We start from the raw sequence: 14137 nt of genomic DNA, 5'->3' as shown, positions 1-14137 counted from the left end.
GAGAGCACATCTGGAATGCCTGGTGGAGTTCCAGAGCTCCACAAGTCAAGCAAAGGGCCACAAAGACTACTGAGAGTCTGCAGCATCTGATGGATGGGGAAAGGCTGAGAGAGCTGGGACTGCTCAGCCTCAGGAAGAGAAGGCTCAGGAGGATCAAATGCCAGAAAGGGAAAGTAAAAAATACAGCCAGATGCTTCTTAAGGGAGTCCAGAGACAGGACAAGAGGCAATGAGCACAAACAGAAATACAAGACATCTTAATCAGGGCAGGCAGCAAGGACAGGGCTACAAAGCAACAGCCTCATCGCCTACCAAGACAAAAGAACGTTTTTACTTTGAAGATAGTTTAACACTGAACCAGGTTGCTCAGAGATGGTGCACTTTTCCTCCTTGGAGACATGCAAAACCTGGCTGCATATGCTCCCAGGCAACATGCTACAGTGGACCCTGTTAGAACAGGGCATTGGACTCAGCAGTGTCCAGAGCTGCCCTCCAACCCCTGCCATGCTGCAAACCCAGGAAATTTCTCTTTCCAAACCTGCTGCCAGCTAAATTGCTGTGGTTACACATTTTAAACTCCAACAAGCAGTAAGTTGGCTGTATTTGCCTCTATTCCTTTCAAATAATTCCATCATTCTATTTGTCCTTCTATAACTGCTACTAATAACTGATTTAAGGTTTTCAGAGAATGCTCCTGCTATTTTCTCTCTCTTTTTCAGCACTGAACTTGATCTACTATTTTATTGCCTATTCACCCCTCACTGTGAAAAACCACCAAAACCTTCTACTATTGATTTCAGATTTTACTACAAAACTCTGTATTGCTTCAGTGGTAACTTCCCTCCATTGTGAAAAAGGAACCTGCTTGTTTCCCATCTGGTTAAAAGAGATGCTAATACACAGTAAAACTCTTCATGTTTTTTCACAAGTATTTGGTGAGAAATACTGTAAGAACCATTTTGAAAAATCCAATGACAGTGTACAGAAGTCACCTTTGCTCACTAACCATCTTCTAGATCCCTCTTGGAAGCTCTATTAAAAAAATCCTAAATATTCTTTAAAATTTGATGCATAGAAGTATTTTAGACCAATAGAAATAGGTTATGTAACAATTCAATAGTTCAAAAATTTCATATCCTCAATTACTTTCAGAAGTGGAGATAATTCTGTCTAGACCAGTCAGTTCTGTATTTTACTGACTCCTTTTGATCATACAGATGTTGGCTAGAAGTCTCTAGTCCAATCTCCCCCAAACACTAGGTCACCTCTGGCCATGGCTTTATCTAGCTGACTTTTGAAAGCCTCCACTAACAAAGAACCCACAGCCAGTGCAGGTAACAGTGTTCCAGCAACACAGCTCTAGAAAAAACCAAACACTTTGCCTCATGTCCACCCAGAATCTTCATGAATCTTCATGAATCTTCAATCTTCAGAAATCTCACCTGCCTGTTACCAGCACCTTTGGGTCCATCAGTACTGACATTACCCTTGAAGTAGCTTTAGGATTGCTGCTGAATCCCCTTTGCTTCCTCTTCACCAGATTAAACAAGCCTAGTGCCCTCAACCTCTCTTTGTGGGCCATGTTATTCCTGTTACACTGCCTCTCAACAATCTCTCAAACTACTTGCAGAAATTCCAGCCTTTTGGCTGTTCCAGAAACTTTAATGACCTTCCTTGTTTTTATGCAGTTTCCCTTTTCATCTTATGTTAACTTAACTTAAATGTCATCATCAAAGAGCTGTAATAGTAACCACAATGATTCAGATTCAAAACCTTTACAGAAATGAAAAAGCTTCCTGAAATTCTCTACAGCAACATTGAGTCAAGTCTCAAACACTGTTCTGATCATAGAATGCTGTTTCTCAAATGGGTACTGTGAAAGCTGGTCAAAAACAGATGCTATAAACAGTTAGCCACTGAATTACTTTCCTCTTTATATATTTATGCAATTCACAAGTGTGACAGAAATAGCCTGTTATTCTGTTGTCTAGCTTTTCATCATGTCCCTTTGTACGTCACAGACACTACTGCCATTCTAGATGGATGATTAGCAGCAGCTCTGTTATTCTCTGTTTCAGGCATGATTTAAACCACTGGCATTCTGCATTACTTGCAGAGACAGTTAATTCAGTCACTGAACAGATTTTTTTTTTTAAAATAAAAAGTATAAACCAGCAAAACCCAAAACCACCCACTCCAGCATTACAGGTATTATAGTTATTCCACAGTCATTCTGTGCACCTCCAAGCTTTTTGCCTATTATTTTAAGTTCATCCTTAAAGGTTATGGATTTAATTTCCTCCGCATTTTCTAAAGTTCTGGGTTTGATACAGAACATCTATGTCCTTTGTTTTCACCTAATTCCTATTTGTATGCATGGAGATAAGTGGGCTTTACTTGTACAAGTTTCTTTTCAGTGATTTGTATTTGGTATTTATTTAGGTCTGTTTTGTTGCTGTTGCTGCATGCAGTACCTGAGACTCAACAGTTTTCAAAAAGACCAGGTCAAAGACTTGAAAATTTTGAGACAACATTTTTAAGATAAACATAACCCAGCAGGAAAACAGGCCAAGAAATGCAGCTTGGGAGACAATCTCAGAGCACTAGTGCAATAATAACCACTAATAATGTAATAATTGTATTTTCAAGCTATCTTAAAAAATTAGTGACATTTGAAACTCAGGCCAACAGGGAAGGGGAACAGTTGCAGGATTCAAAACTTATTTGAATTACATTTGAATGAAGATTCTAGATCATTCCCTGAGCTCACTACTCGTATTTTTTCCCATATATTTCAAATCAGCACTTACCAGTACCGGAACTTGGAACCCAAAGTGAAATAATGTGCAAAAAAGTTCTTCTGTGGCGGGAGTGGTCTGTCCAAACGGAAGAACGTGTGGTGCTCCACACAAGCTTTCCACAAATTCTTACATGCTCGGTAATTCACCATATTGAATCCCAGTAATGTTTCCCTAGATTCATGCTAAAAAATTAGAAAAATGTATTTTAGATAAGAATTATTCAAAGTTCTTTTTGAAACTAAGAAATATTGTTGGCTCTGGGGTATTTTTTTTAATAATGCTTTTTGAAGTGGGACTCTAATTTTCTATTAACTTTATGTACAACAAACCCTTTTGGAATACCTTTACAATTTCTTTAAAGAATTTTTTTTGTTCCCCTGAGTTATTTTTGTTTTAAAAACAGCCTGTTCAAAGGTTAACGGTGTGTTTAGTTATATAGAAACAACTCTCAAAGGTATGACCCAACCTACATGAAAAGAATTCCGTGATTTGGGAGCTCAAAGACAATGAGCTGTTCAAAACTACAGCTAAAATGAGTAATTGTCATGAACATGTGGCAATTGAAGATTGGGAACAGGTATCGATCTCAAGAGCAACTGACAGTTTCTACTTCAAAATGATTGATTAGATTCCTGGGAAATGCAAAAAGCAAAATAGCAAAGCAAGCTAAGCTGTTCTGCCTGTTGAGAGAGCTTGATAACAACCTCTGTAGGTCCAGAAATATCAGCAGCGTTTTTCTTTCTCTTCACAGTACTAAATTCTCCCCAACATTTTGCACACCTTAACTGATTTAACTTAGCAGTAAAGTCCTTTTCCTAGTTAAGCTTTTGTTGGTCTGCCCATCTTCAGATCTTCTGAGAAACCAAGGCACAGAGACCTGCAATTCTTCCCTCAGTGTTGTATTCAGGAACAAGAATGACACTATTTTCAGCCACCGGACAAATTTAGAGCAAAATAAAATGGATTTAAAACAAACAGCAAATTCTAACTCCTTATTGATGAAATTCAAGAAATTATATTCAAGAAACTAAATCCTGATCTTTTAATTCAATTACAAAGATTACTTATATGTGTTTTTAATTTCCACGTATCGCCAACTGTTCCCCGTATTTTCTAGACATGTGAACAGAACGATTTAAAAATCAGAAATCAGAAACAAGATAACAGAAATTAAGCCCATTACCTATGCAGTTATAAAAGGCTTTATCAACAACATAAAAGTCAAACAATATAAACAAGCTAGATTACTATTCTGCAAGAAAGCAACTATGTATAATTATGGACTGCCTTCATCTGGATCCAGTAAAGGATGAAACAGCTAAAATTTTAGATTCTATCAACAAGTAATCATGATGTAGCAAATTCTCATGTTCTGTCAGCCTTTTAAACAGTTGGAAAAGAAAATCTGACAAGTTACAAGAGCTGGTGATCATGCATTTAATGTCATTCAAAGTATTATAATTACGGGTTGGGGAAAAAAAATATAACCTGCTGTTTCCCCTAGTTTGTATTCCAGAAACGAGCTGATCTGAATCTCATTCCACCATCTGATCAGTAGATCAGACATGAAGCATGAAGGAGGAGCTGGTATGGCAGGATGAGAAGGAGCTGCAGCAAGATCAACTTAATTGTAATGCAAGACAGCACTTTCACAGGAACTTGGTGTGCTAGAGCTTTAAAGGTACCTTAACAATAGTTCTATTCACAGCTTTTAAAAGCTTTCATTGCAGTGTAGGGAGAACTGATCCTCAAACCCTACCCCTCATCTCAATTACAGCTAGGAAACATTGTTTAAGATAAAGAATAATATATGATACTGGCTCATAAATGCACTTATCCCTCTCCTAGTCACCCTTGAAGGCTCTGTAATATTCCAGTGTAACTTGGGCATTTGAAATTCATCTTAGCTGATGATTCTGGGATGCAAGATCTGGTTCTACTGCTGGATTTAGAGAAAGGCTGCCCCTGTATTCCTTGGAAACAGTAGGCTTGAATCAATGTGGGCTTAGTACAGGACCCCAAGCTGACATTTGTAATATCCATGGTACTTCAGCTGAAAGCACATAAAGTAACAGGACAGTTACACTGCAGCCCTGCAGCCCAAGGAATGCTTTTACAACACAAGGCTCCAGCAAGATGCAGAATGCTCTATAGTCTGATAATGACATGCAGGCATTTCAGGGGGTTATGTCTGCTGTGTCAGACAGTGTCAGAGAGTCACAGCAGGATTCTGTTCCAAAATTATTATCTTACTAATTGTGTCTGTGGTTTTTATTAAAGAGAGGAAAACAGTTTGCTTGCCATGGAGAGGAAGAGTGAAGCAGCTGGGATGCAATACTGGTAATGAAGATCTGGGCCCCAGCACAAAACTACAGTAAGAAAAATAGAGGTAGGATATAGTGAAGTCCAAGTCATCTTTGTGATTCCTATTACTAAAAATGCAAACCCAACAAAAAAGCAGCCTGCATATTGGTGCTCCTCTCACACAGAACACCACAGTACTTGAATAAGCACTTTGAGTGGGGTCATTCCTTCAAACCCACCTTTGCCTGCTTTGAAACAGTGACTCCAGAGCATTGCTCCAATCTCTTGCTGCTCAGGAAAGAAACTGGGTTGAAAAACTTACTCTTTTACTTTGGCTAAACAAGGAAAAATCCCAGGGGAAAAAAAAGCAGAAATTCCCTACCCTATCTCAGAGAGACAAACAGACCTGTGCTTTATAAATTAGGCAGCAATCAGGTAGGCATCTAATTAATGCCAGTGCCACTTAAGATCTAGTATGTACTTGGGCAGATAAGCCCATGCACCACCTTGTGATTTCAGACCAAGTTCTTTCTAAAAGTCAGTCAAAAAAAGTCAGTCAAAATTCAAAGCACAAACTTCAGATACATAACCTATAATTAAAAAAAAAAAAAAAATCAATTGTCCTGAACTCACTGAAACTAGGTTTCAGTTATGGCCAGAAACCTATCATATTGTTTAGTTCCAGACTCAAGTAATTTTTCAATGGACATCTGCTTTCTAGAAGAGCAAAAGAAAATGCTGAACAGCTTCTTTGGCTGTCAAAGAATCAAGATCACAAAAACATGCTGGATGGCATTAAGAGCTTGATGCTGGCTATTGATATTACTACAGCCAAGCAACTAAATACAACCAGAGAAGTTTAGGGAAACATCTAGAAAAACGAAACTACTGAATTATTCTTAAGCAGCTTCAAAGCATGTAAGGGAAGCAGCATACAGAGCAGGCAGAACAAAGTAAGGTACGATGGAAAAAAATGCTACTGTAGTAATAGCTCAGGGGGCTTCTAATGCTGGATGAAGAAGTCCCACATATAACATACTTTTCCCCCACAAAATCATAAAAAAAACAACAGGGAAAAAAACCTACTCCGGTGGATATATGCTCCAGTCATATGATTGTCAGAATACTCCACCAGCTTCCACTCAAGATTGTATTATACTACCACTGGAAAATGACTGTGACATTCAACTGCCTTATCTCCCTTCATTTAAGTGATTTATTTAAACAGAGATATAATCTAATGAAAGTAGGCAAATAATTCTTTACTTATGTTGATGCCTTTAAGCTGTGCCAAGTCAGCGAATAAATTTAATAGGCGATTATGAGATAAGGCACTTGCACTTTTGAGGACAGTTGCAATTAAAAGCTCTCAGCACTTATTAGCAGTATTTGAAAAATATCTTTTTAGAATTATATAAAAGTGTATGTAACACAGTTGGGAAAAAATAAAACCAGTGGAAAATTCCTTTCCCAAGTCCACTAACTTAATATTCTACAGCATCTCAGCTTTGCATTCAAATAAATGCAGTTTCTCAGATGTACAATTTGTTATATATTTACACACCAGTTTGAAACACATCATCAGCATACCATGAATCTATTTCCCCTGCCATATTGTAAATAGGTGATTTAAAATATGCACTCAAAGCACTAGACCAGAGATATTTTACATACCAAATGTGCAATCACTGAGTCACTTCACCTAGTTTCTGCTGCCTAAAGAGAGTAATTTAGGCTCCCTTTATTGTTAATGGGAGAGAAAACAAAAGCAAAATGAAGAATATACCACCAGAGAACAATTTAATCCATCCTAAAACATACTTCCTCTTCAGGCAAGATGTGTCAGCCTTTGCATGTGGTTATTACAGAAGAAATGTAATGATGAGCTTTGGTGAGCCAAGTATCACAAATCAGAAAATATGTTCTTTTAACCTAACTGAAGCAGAATATAGGTGAGATAGATGAATCTTATCCTATGAATCTAGTCAGGGAAAGTAACGCTGGAAACAATAATTTTAATATTAACTGTGATTAAAAAATTAGTTGAAGTATGACTTCTTTGGAAGCCAAATTTGAGCTTTGATCTTAAGATATTCATGACATGGAATAAATGAAAATTAAATTCTTGCCACCAGTTTTCATCTGATACACAGAGTTTAAAGAAAAACACTACAAGGCTTTTTAATTTGTCAGCTTGGATAAGATGTCTCAGAAGAGAAATTACATTAATTATATAAACTACATTCTCATGCAAGCATCAATATGTAGAGTACTAAAACGCAACAAAGAAATAAGATAAGAAAGCTATCTTAGTATTACCTTCTATTATAAGCAGATTTATTTTCTTCAAAAAGTAGAGAAAATACTCAAGTACCCAGTACCCAATCCTATTTTATATCTAGGTATCTTACTCTTCAAGGTTCTGAACTCTGCTACCACAGCATTTTCATCAAGTTCTAATTTAGGAAACAACTGCAGTCCATAATTTCTGAATTCCAAAAAAACCCCAAATTTTCATCTCACATGCAAATACAGCTTTCCTGCAAATGTAACGGAAGTTACACACACTGGTATAATGACAAAATTTGACCTCAGCCTGCCTTTGAGAAGAGGCCTGTAGCTCCAGTGGGGTTTTACAAAAATACTGTGTCAGCCCAATAAAACATTCCCCCTCCACCTTTTTTGTATCACCTCTTTTCTGGTCATGTTGCACGATGTCTGCTCACATTGACAGACCTGCTCACTTCATGATTTTGAAGGATGTGCTTTTAAGATACACCTGTTGATACCCCTTTTAAGACACTCCTTTAAGATGCTCCTGTTTTCAGCACTAGTAGCAGTCACCAGACACTGGCCTGTCCTGACAGAACAGGTATTTCTCTTCTTTAGCCACATTGTCTCAAAACCTGGAACCTGGAATCTCGAAGCCTTACAGTACTCAAGATGCATTTCTGCCTAGAGACATCTTTTATATCTAGTCTGTAACCTAGCATTTCAGGTCTTCAAATCACAGAATCATAGAACATTAAGGGCTGGAAGAGACCTTAAAGATCATCTAATCCCAACCCACCTGCCATGGGCAGGGACACCTCCCACCAGACCAGGTCATTCAACCCAGCCTTGAACACTGCCAGGGCTGGGGCATTCACAACCTGTTCCAGTGTCTCACCATCCTCACAGTAAATCCTCTCAGATGTAAGAATTGCAAAAAATCTCTTAACTAATCTGACAGGTTAATCACATACTCATATTTTTAATAAATTCCTCCATCTTTCCCCAGTGCTATGCCTGTGATGGAAGCTCATCTCTCAGGGGCACAGAACAATCAATTTCGTGCTGAATTAAATGCTCAGTGGTCCTGTGCTGCTTCATGGGGTAGCAAACACACATCTCAAGCAGTGAAACATGCAGCTCCAACCTTTCTCACAAGAAATTCAGAAGTAGGCATAAAACTACTAAGGAATCCTTATCTCCTCTGTTTAATATAAGTAATAAAGTCATCATGTATTACCAAATCTGAGTAATACAAATCAACATGTCTATCAAACATTAATTTACAAGCATATATACAACTGAAGCAGCACTAAGCTGCTTCAAAAAAACCCTTGAATCTGGTTTTTCATGAAATTTAAATATAATATTGATTTATGCTCAACCTTTTCCACATTTATCTTACATAAACAAGTTACATTTCCTGCATACAAATGTAAAACTAGAAGCATCTAAAATAAAAGGCAAATCAAATTAAAAAGAAAACTTATAAAGCATTGTAATGGTCTATTTGAAACATGAAAGAGCCAGAATGTTGGTGAAACTGGACTTTTAATTGCAGAAAAAACAAATAACCAGCATAGTATCAGTCAGTATAATGCAGACAGGCAGTAGAAGAAATGTCATTGCTTTCAGATCAAATTTAAGACAGTACTCACCAGTTCTTTCCTAAGTTGAATAAAAAACTGCTTGCACTTAAAAGAAATTTTTACAATCTTCAACCTAAATGAAAAACAAAATCACAATATTAAAACATTTCATACACTGAATCATGGTTAAAGGCTTGAATACACGTACTGAAAATATACTTTCCAGAGAGAACATATTTCCCTTCCATGGACAAAAAATTAGGTATCAAAGATGATATAAAATAGTTTGTATAATTTGAAATTTATGAGCTGTGTATTTGCGTTATCCATCAAATACACTTGTTTACATTCCAAACCCAAGGCAGTTGCTAATTTTGGTATCTTTTCCCCATTCCAAAGCCCAAAGAGCTTTTCTATCCTCAGGTCATTCCAGGCAGATGTTCTCTTTTCTCAGGCTGCTTTCATTATCCCTTAGAATATGAAAAAAATCCTTTGAACTTCACCTGATCACTGAAAAACATTCTTTCTCTATGTTCTTACATGTCTTTAAATATTACCAGAACTTGTTTTAGTAAAATAGTTAAGATAAGATGTAAGCACAGAGATAGGACTCACAATCTTAAAAAAATGATCACACTATTAGGAGGAAAAAAAACATTTACAATATCACATGACAGGGAAAAATCTGCCTACAGACACGTTCACCTTTCAGGTTATCTATATACATATTAAATACTGACACTAATTCCAGACTGTTTTAGATGATCACTCTCATAGTAGTTATACAAAATGGGAAAAGACAGGCTGTATTTTCATCACAATCTAATCTGATACACTTCTTCAAAGAAATGTAATATGAAGACAGTCCATATATTTTATTAAATATACAGGAGTATCACTTTGGTCAAGTAAAAAAGTGAGGTTCAAACTGTAAAAAGAAAAACAAGGTAACTTTTGTTACTTGAAAAATGAACAACTGATAAAATACTGCAAACTGACTGGAATTACTACTTGCATATTTATCACTTGCTGAATAAAAAACCCTTTAGACCAGGAAGGATGAGAAGCAAAACATTAACAGACACCTAAGTTGGATATCTATATATAGAAATTATCTTCTTAACTAAATCAAATAAAGACATTTTTCTCCAGGGGATTATTCAGAACAAGAACCTGTAGTGGGATGTCCTAATTTGTTGGGAGAGTCTTTATCAGCAGTAACATAAAGACACTCCATGAATATTAGTATTTAAATTATGGTTATTTACATATTTTCCCGTTTCTTTTTTCTTTCCCAGCCTTGCCATTAGTTTAACAGTTAACAATAAAAACATTTTTTTAAAAAAGCAGCAGCAATAACTGTCCTATTTGTTAGTGGTTTTTTTTTTTAATTCTTAACAAATTCTTGCTATCAGAGTTAGTTTCTCAAGGATTTGACACTTAAAGGTGTGTTATATCTTATCTACTGAAATCAAATTATTCCACTGGCAATGCACCAAACTTCTTAGAACCTCCTGTGACAAAAACCTGCTTAAGGATAATGTAGGATGAGTCTTATGTTTGCTGGATAGGACATACACTAGTGCTTATTAACACTCTGACTGTGGGAAAAAACAGAAAAAAAATAATAGACTCTTTAGGCTGCAGCTAATCAACAAGTATGTTTTTACTAATTTTTCTAACACTTTGGTGTACAGGGCAATTAAAAGAACATTTTAATATATACCTTTTCTAAAAATGGAGCTCCACATACTTTGCAACATATCAGATTTACTTAGCAATTATTCCATTTATAAAGACATTTACTATCTCTCACTCTCTGGGGTTTCCTTTTCTGCTAAAGAAATTACTACTTTTGGTGATTTTCAAACTCAAAGAGAATAATACATACAGGGTTTTAATGTCATCCCATAATTTAGGCTTACAGAGTGAGGTCAGCTGACTTTTAAGCCTGAAACCATTTGGAACAGACTCAAAGCTGTAACATTAGCCAATAAGGTCTAATTCAACTCAAAAGAGGCACCATTCAAATACAAAGAAATGACTCAGCAAAGCTGATTCCCAGCTATTTCAAAAAAATACAGCAGATGAGAGAGTTCCTATGCAGTGCTAACACCCTGCTAGGCACTGAGTGAGCACATCCATACTCAGCCCAAGGAAAAGGCATCCTGTCTATGCTTCCTGTCTCTGACTGTTGGCAATGCTGGACATAAAAGGAAAAGCATAAGGACAAGCAGGCATCAATATTATTTTCCTGGTATGGTTTTCCCATCTACAGTCACCTCAGACATCCTAAATAATAAAATATATCTTTTTAAATGAAGAGATATTTGAAATCCTAGTCTAAAATGCAGATTGTCCTCGAACACGTGGAAGGAATCTCCTGATACCAAGCCCTGGTTCTCACAAGGGCTTTGCCACCCCAACCCTAGGGAGGGTGATAAAGCAGAACATGAGCAATCCAGCAAATTTATTGAGCAAGACCTCTTGGACACAGGTTCTAAACCAGTCACCCAGGGAAGATGCTCGAGGTAGCTCAACTCACAAACAAGAAAGGATTGTCCAGATTGAGTAGCCAAAGACAAGCTGGCTCCAGCAGCTGGGAGATGGTGAAGCTAAAGATCTGAAAGGAAGGGGAGGGATGCAGCAGACTAAACCATGGGTTCAGGAGCAGGAACTCCAGTTTGTTCAGAGCTCTGGTGGGTAAAATCCCACAGAAGCTGCCTTTGGGTCAGAGGAACAGGTAGTCAGTATTAAAGGACAATCTTCTCAATCAAGAACAATCCTGATGTGTTAGAAAATATGCAAGCATGAAAAGAGGCGAGCCGAGATGCACTCAGAACTGCTGACTGGGCTCAAACACATGAAGAAGTGTACAAGATGTGTAAGCAGGATCAGATGACCAAGGAAGAGCACAGTACCACTAATCATTGAGGGATAAAACCAGGAGATGCACAGCACAACTGCAATTACAACTGGCACTGGGTGCAAAAGGCATCAAACCTTTCCAGAGATACATCAACCACAAACAAGAAGCTAAGGAAAGCACGTTTCCAACTGCTGAACAGGTGGTCTAGTAGCAAAGGAAAGGCTGACCTACTCCATGATCTTCTCCTTTGGTCTTCAATCTCCTTGGATTCCCAGGTCTCTGTGCCTGGTAGCAAAGTTTAGGGAAAGGAAGAATTATATACAATACAGGAAGATCAAGTTAGGACACATGGATAAAAGGCAGCGTCCTTTGTTTTCCTCTATTCCTCTCTTGTCTTCCTCCTCTTTAATTTCTCCCCATGATCAAAAAGTTCATAAAAAGCAATTTAGATATAATATCATTTAAGAGTGAGAGGGCAAAAACATTTTACTTGTGTCTTCTCTAAGCAATACAGTTAAATCTTTATTTCCTCCTGCATACATGAATTTCTATCCTCTCACTTGTCTCAAAACTCAGGAGTACTGAAAAAGGGGTATCCAAGTATCTACTATACCTATAAAGCACAAGGAAGACACTACAGAGCTCCAGCTGCATAGGAACAAGAAAAAGTGGAAGCAAAAAGAAGTAGTATCAGTACTAGTGGCACAAGAGCAGCAACATGATTATGGATAGAAAGAAAGGGTAATATGTCTATTATTGAGCTATATTGTGGAAATTGGTATTTCAGATTATTACTCATAGCAAAAGAAAGCCTCTAACAGGGTGAAATGGGGAAGGGTGGTTTTTTGGTTTTTTTGGGTTTTTTTGTAAAGACCAATTATGCTGGAACTATAGTCTTCACAGCAAGAAATGAATATCCCTAGTGTCAGCTGATATGGTTGAATACAAAGGAGAACTGTTTAGGTAATTACACACACACACAAAAAAACACACTAAAAGTTTAGATCAGCATCCCTGGCATGCAAACAATATGAAGCAGAACTCAGAGAAACCTCCAACTTCCATTAGTGACGTGTAGCTTAATTATGACTTAGATTGTATGTACTCAGTAATTTACCAGTGTGATTTACAGAACCTATTTCTACTATTGCTGTTTTCCCAAAAATAATAGTAGTAAAATCAGACTGAAATAAAACCTTCCTGATTATTACAGCATTCCATTTGTAAAGCAGCCTTAGCCCAGAAATGGCTCCAACATCTCAAAACTCTCACCACATGAAGGATATCTCTCCTGGAACGTGTCACTATTATAAGGGCAGGTCTGACTGACTGGTACAGTAGTTTCAGGTTTACCTTTGCAAGTTCCAGTTTTAATTTACCCAATAACCATGAAGACTGGAAATTTAAATGCTTTGTAGTTGTCTCAGTCTTATTTTTCTTTAAAGGCATACAGGTAAAATGTTCACCACATTCAGTTGTATTGGCTGCAGATAACACTTTGATATAGCTTCATCTTTTCTTTCTCTACGAAAATCAACTAAAATTTGACCAATGACACTGTTTCTCAGCTTGGTAAACCACAAAATATCTAACTTCCTACAATGAACCTTGAGACTAAGCTTAGCACAGAAAACCAGAATATCTCAGAAATTCACTGGGTTGCAGAAAAGATCAAGCACACATCAGCAGCAAAGAAAAATGCAAAATCAGTAGCAAATGAACAGTTCTGATCAGTTCTCCTGAATGAACAGCTTTTGTGCCTGGTGAACTAATGTCTGCTATGACAATCTTATATGACTGACTTCACCCACTCAGAATGCAGCTATAGCAACTCAGCAACACAAGGAATAAGGCTGTCAAAGTGAACTCCAAACCAGCAAAGAAAACCAAGGGAAGGTTACTTCTGCAGGAACTAAGAAAGGCATTTCCAGAAAGGCAACATAACTTCTGCAGAGCACCACAGAGCTTATAGAGTACTTCTAAAAAATTTAGAGATTCAAAGACTTTCTGCTGTAAATGCACTTTTTTGATCATATAATGTAAATGGTTATTTACAGATGAAGAGATGACAATATCCTAAATGCTCCACCAGTTATTCACAAGTACCATAACTACATTAAATTTCAAGCACACAGTACAATTAATTTATAGATCACAAAACAGGTAAAAGCAGTCAATCTCTAGTTAATATTTTTCAATTCACCTGTCTCTTTAAAGACTGTAAGCTAGCCCATCACACTGGCCCTGGCTATATAGTTAATTAAAAGTAAAGTATGCTTACAAACCCCCGAAGAAAAAGAGTAT

At 37.1% G+C, this 14137-nt stretch overlaps 1 protein-coding gene across 1 annotated transcript in view; it reads right to left on the bottom strand.

The window, feature by feature from the left end:
- PTPN4 (protein tyrosine phosphatase non-receptor type 4) overlaps positions 1–14137 on the bottom strand; it is a 109516-nt gene that overhangs the window by 38912 nt on the left and 56467 nt on the right. Inside the window, exons 11-12 of the mRNA XM_066553124.1 lie at positions 9034–9097; positions 2810–2982 (exon numbers count right to left, since the gene is read on the bottom strand). Coding sequence (XP_066409221.1) covers positions 2810–2982; positions 9034–9097 — 237 coding nt within the window. The remainder of the gene's footprint in view (positions 1–2809; positions 2983–9033; positions 9098–14137) is intronic.

Source organism: Molothrus aeneus, chromosome 7 (genome assembly GCF_037042795.1).
Source record: "Molothrus aeneus isolate 106 chromosome 7, BPBGC_Maene_1.0, whole genome shotgun sequence".
NCBI lineage: Eukaryota > Metazoa > Chordata > Aves > Passeriformes > Icteridae > Molothrus > Molothrus aeneus.
Note: the sequence above shows the minus strand (reverse complement) of the source record. Positions and strands in the feature narration are given on the sequence as shown.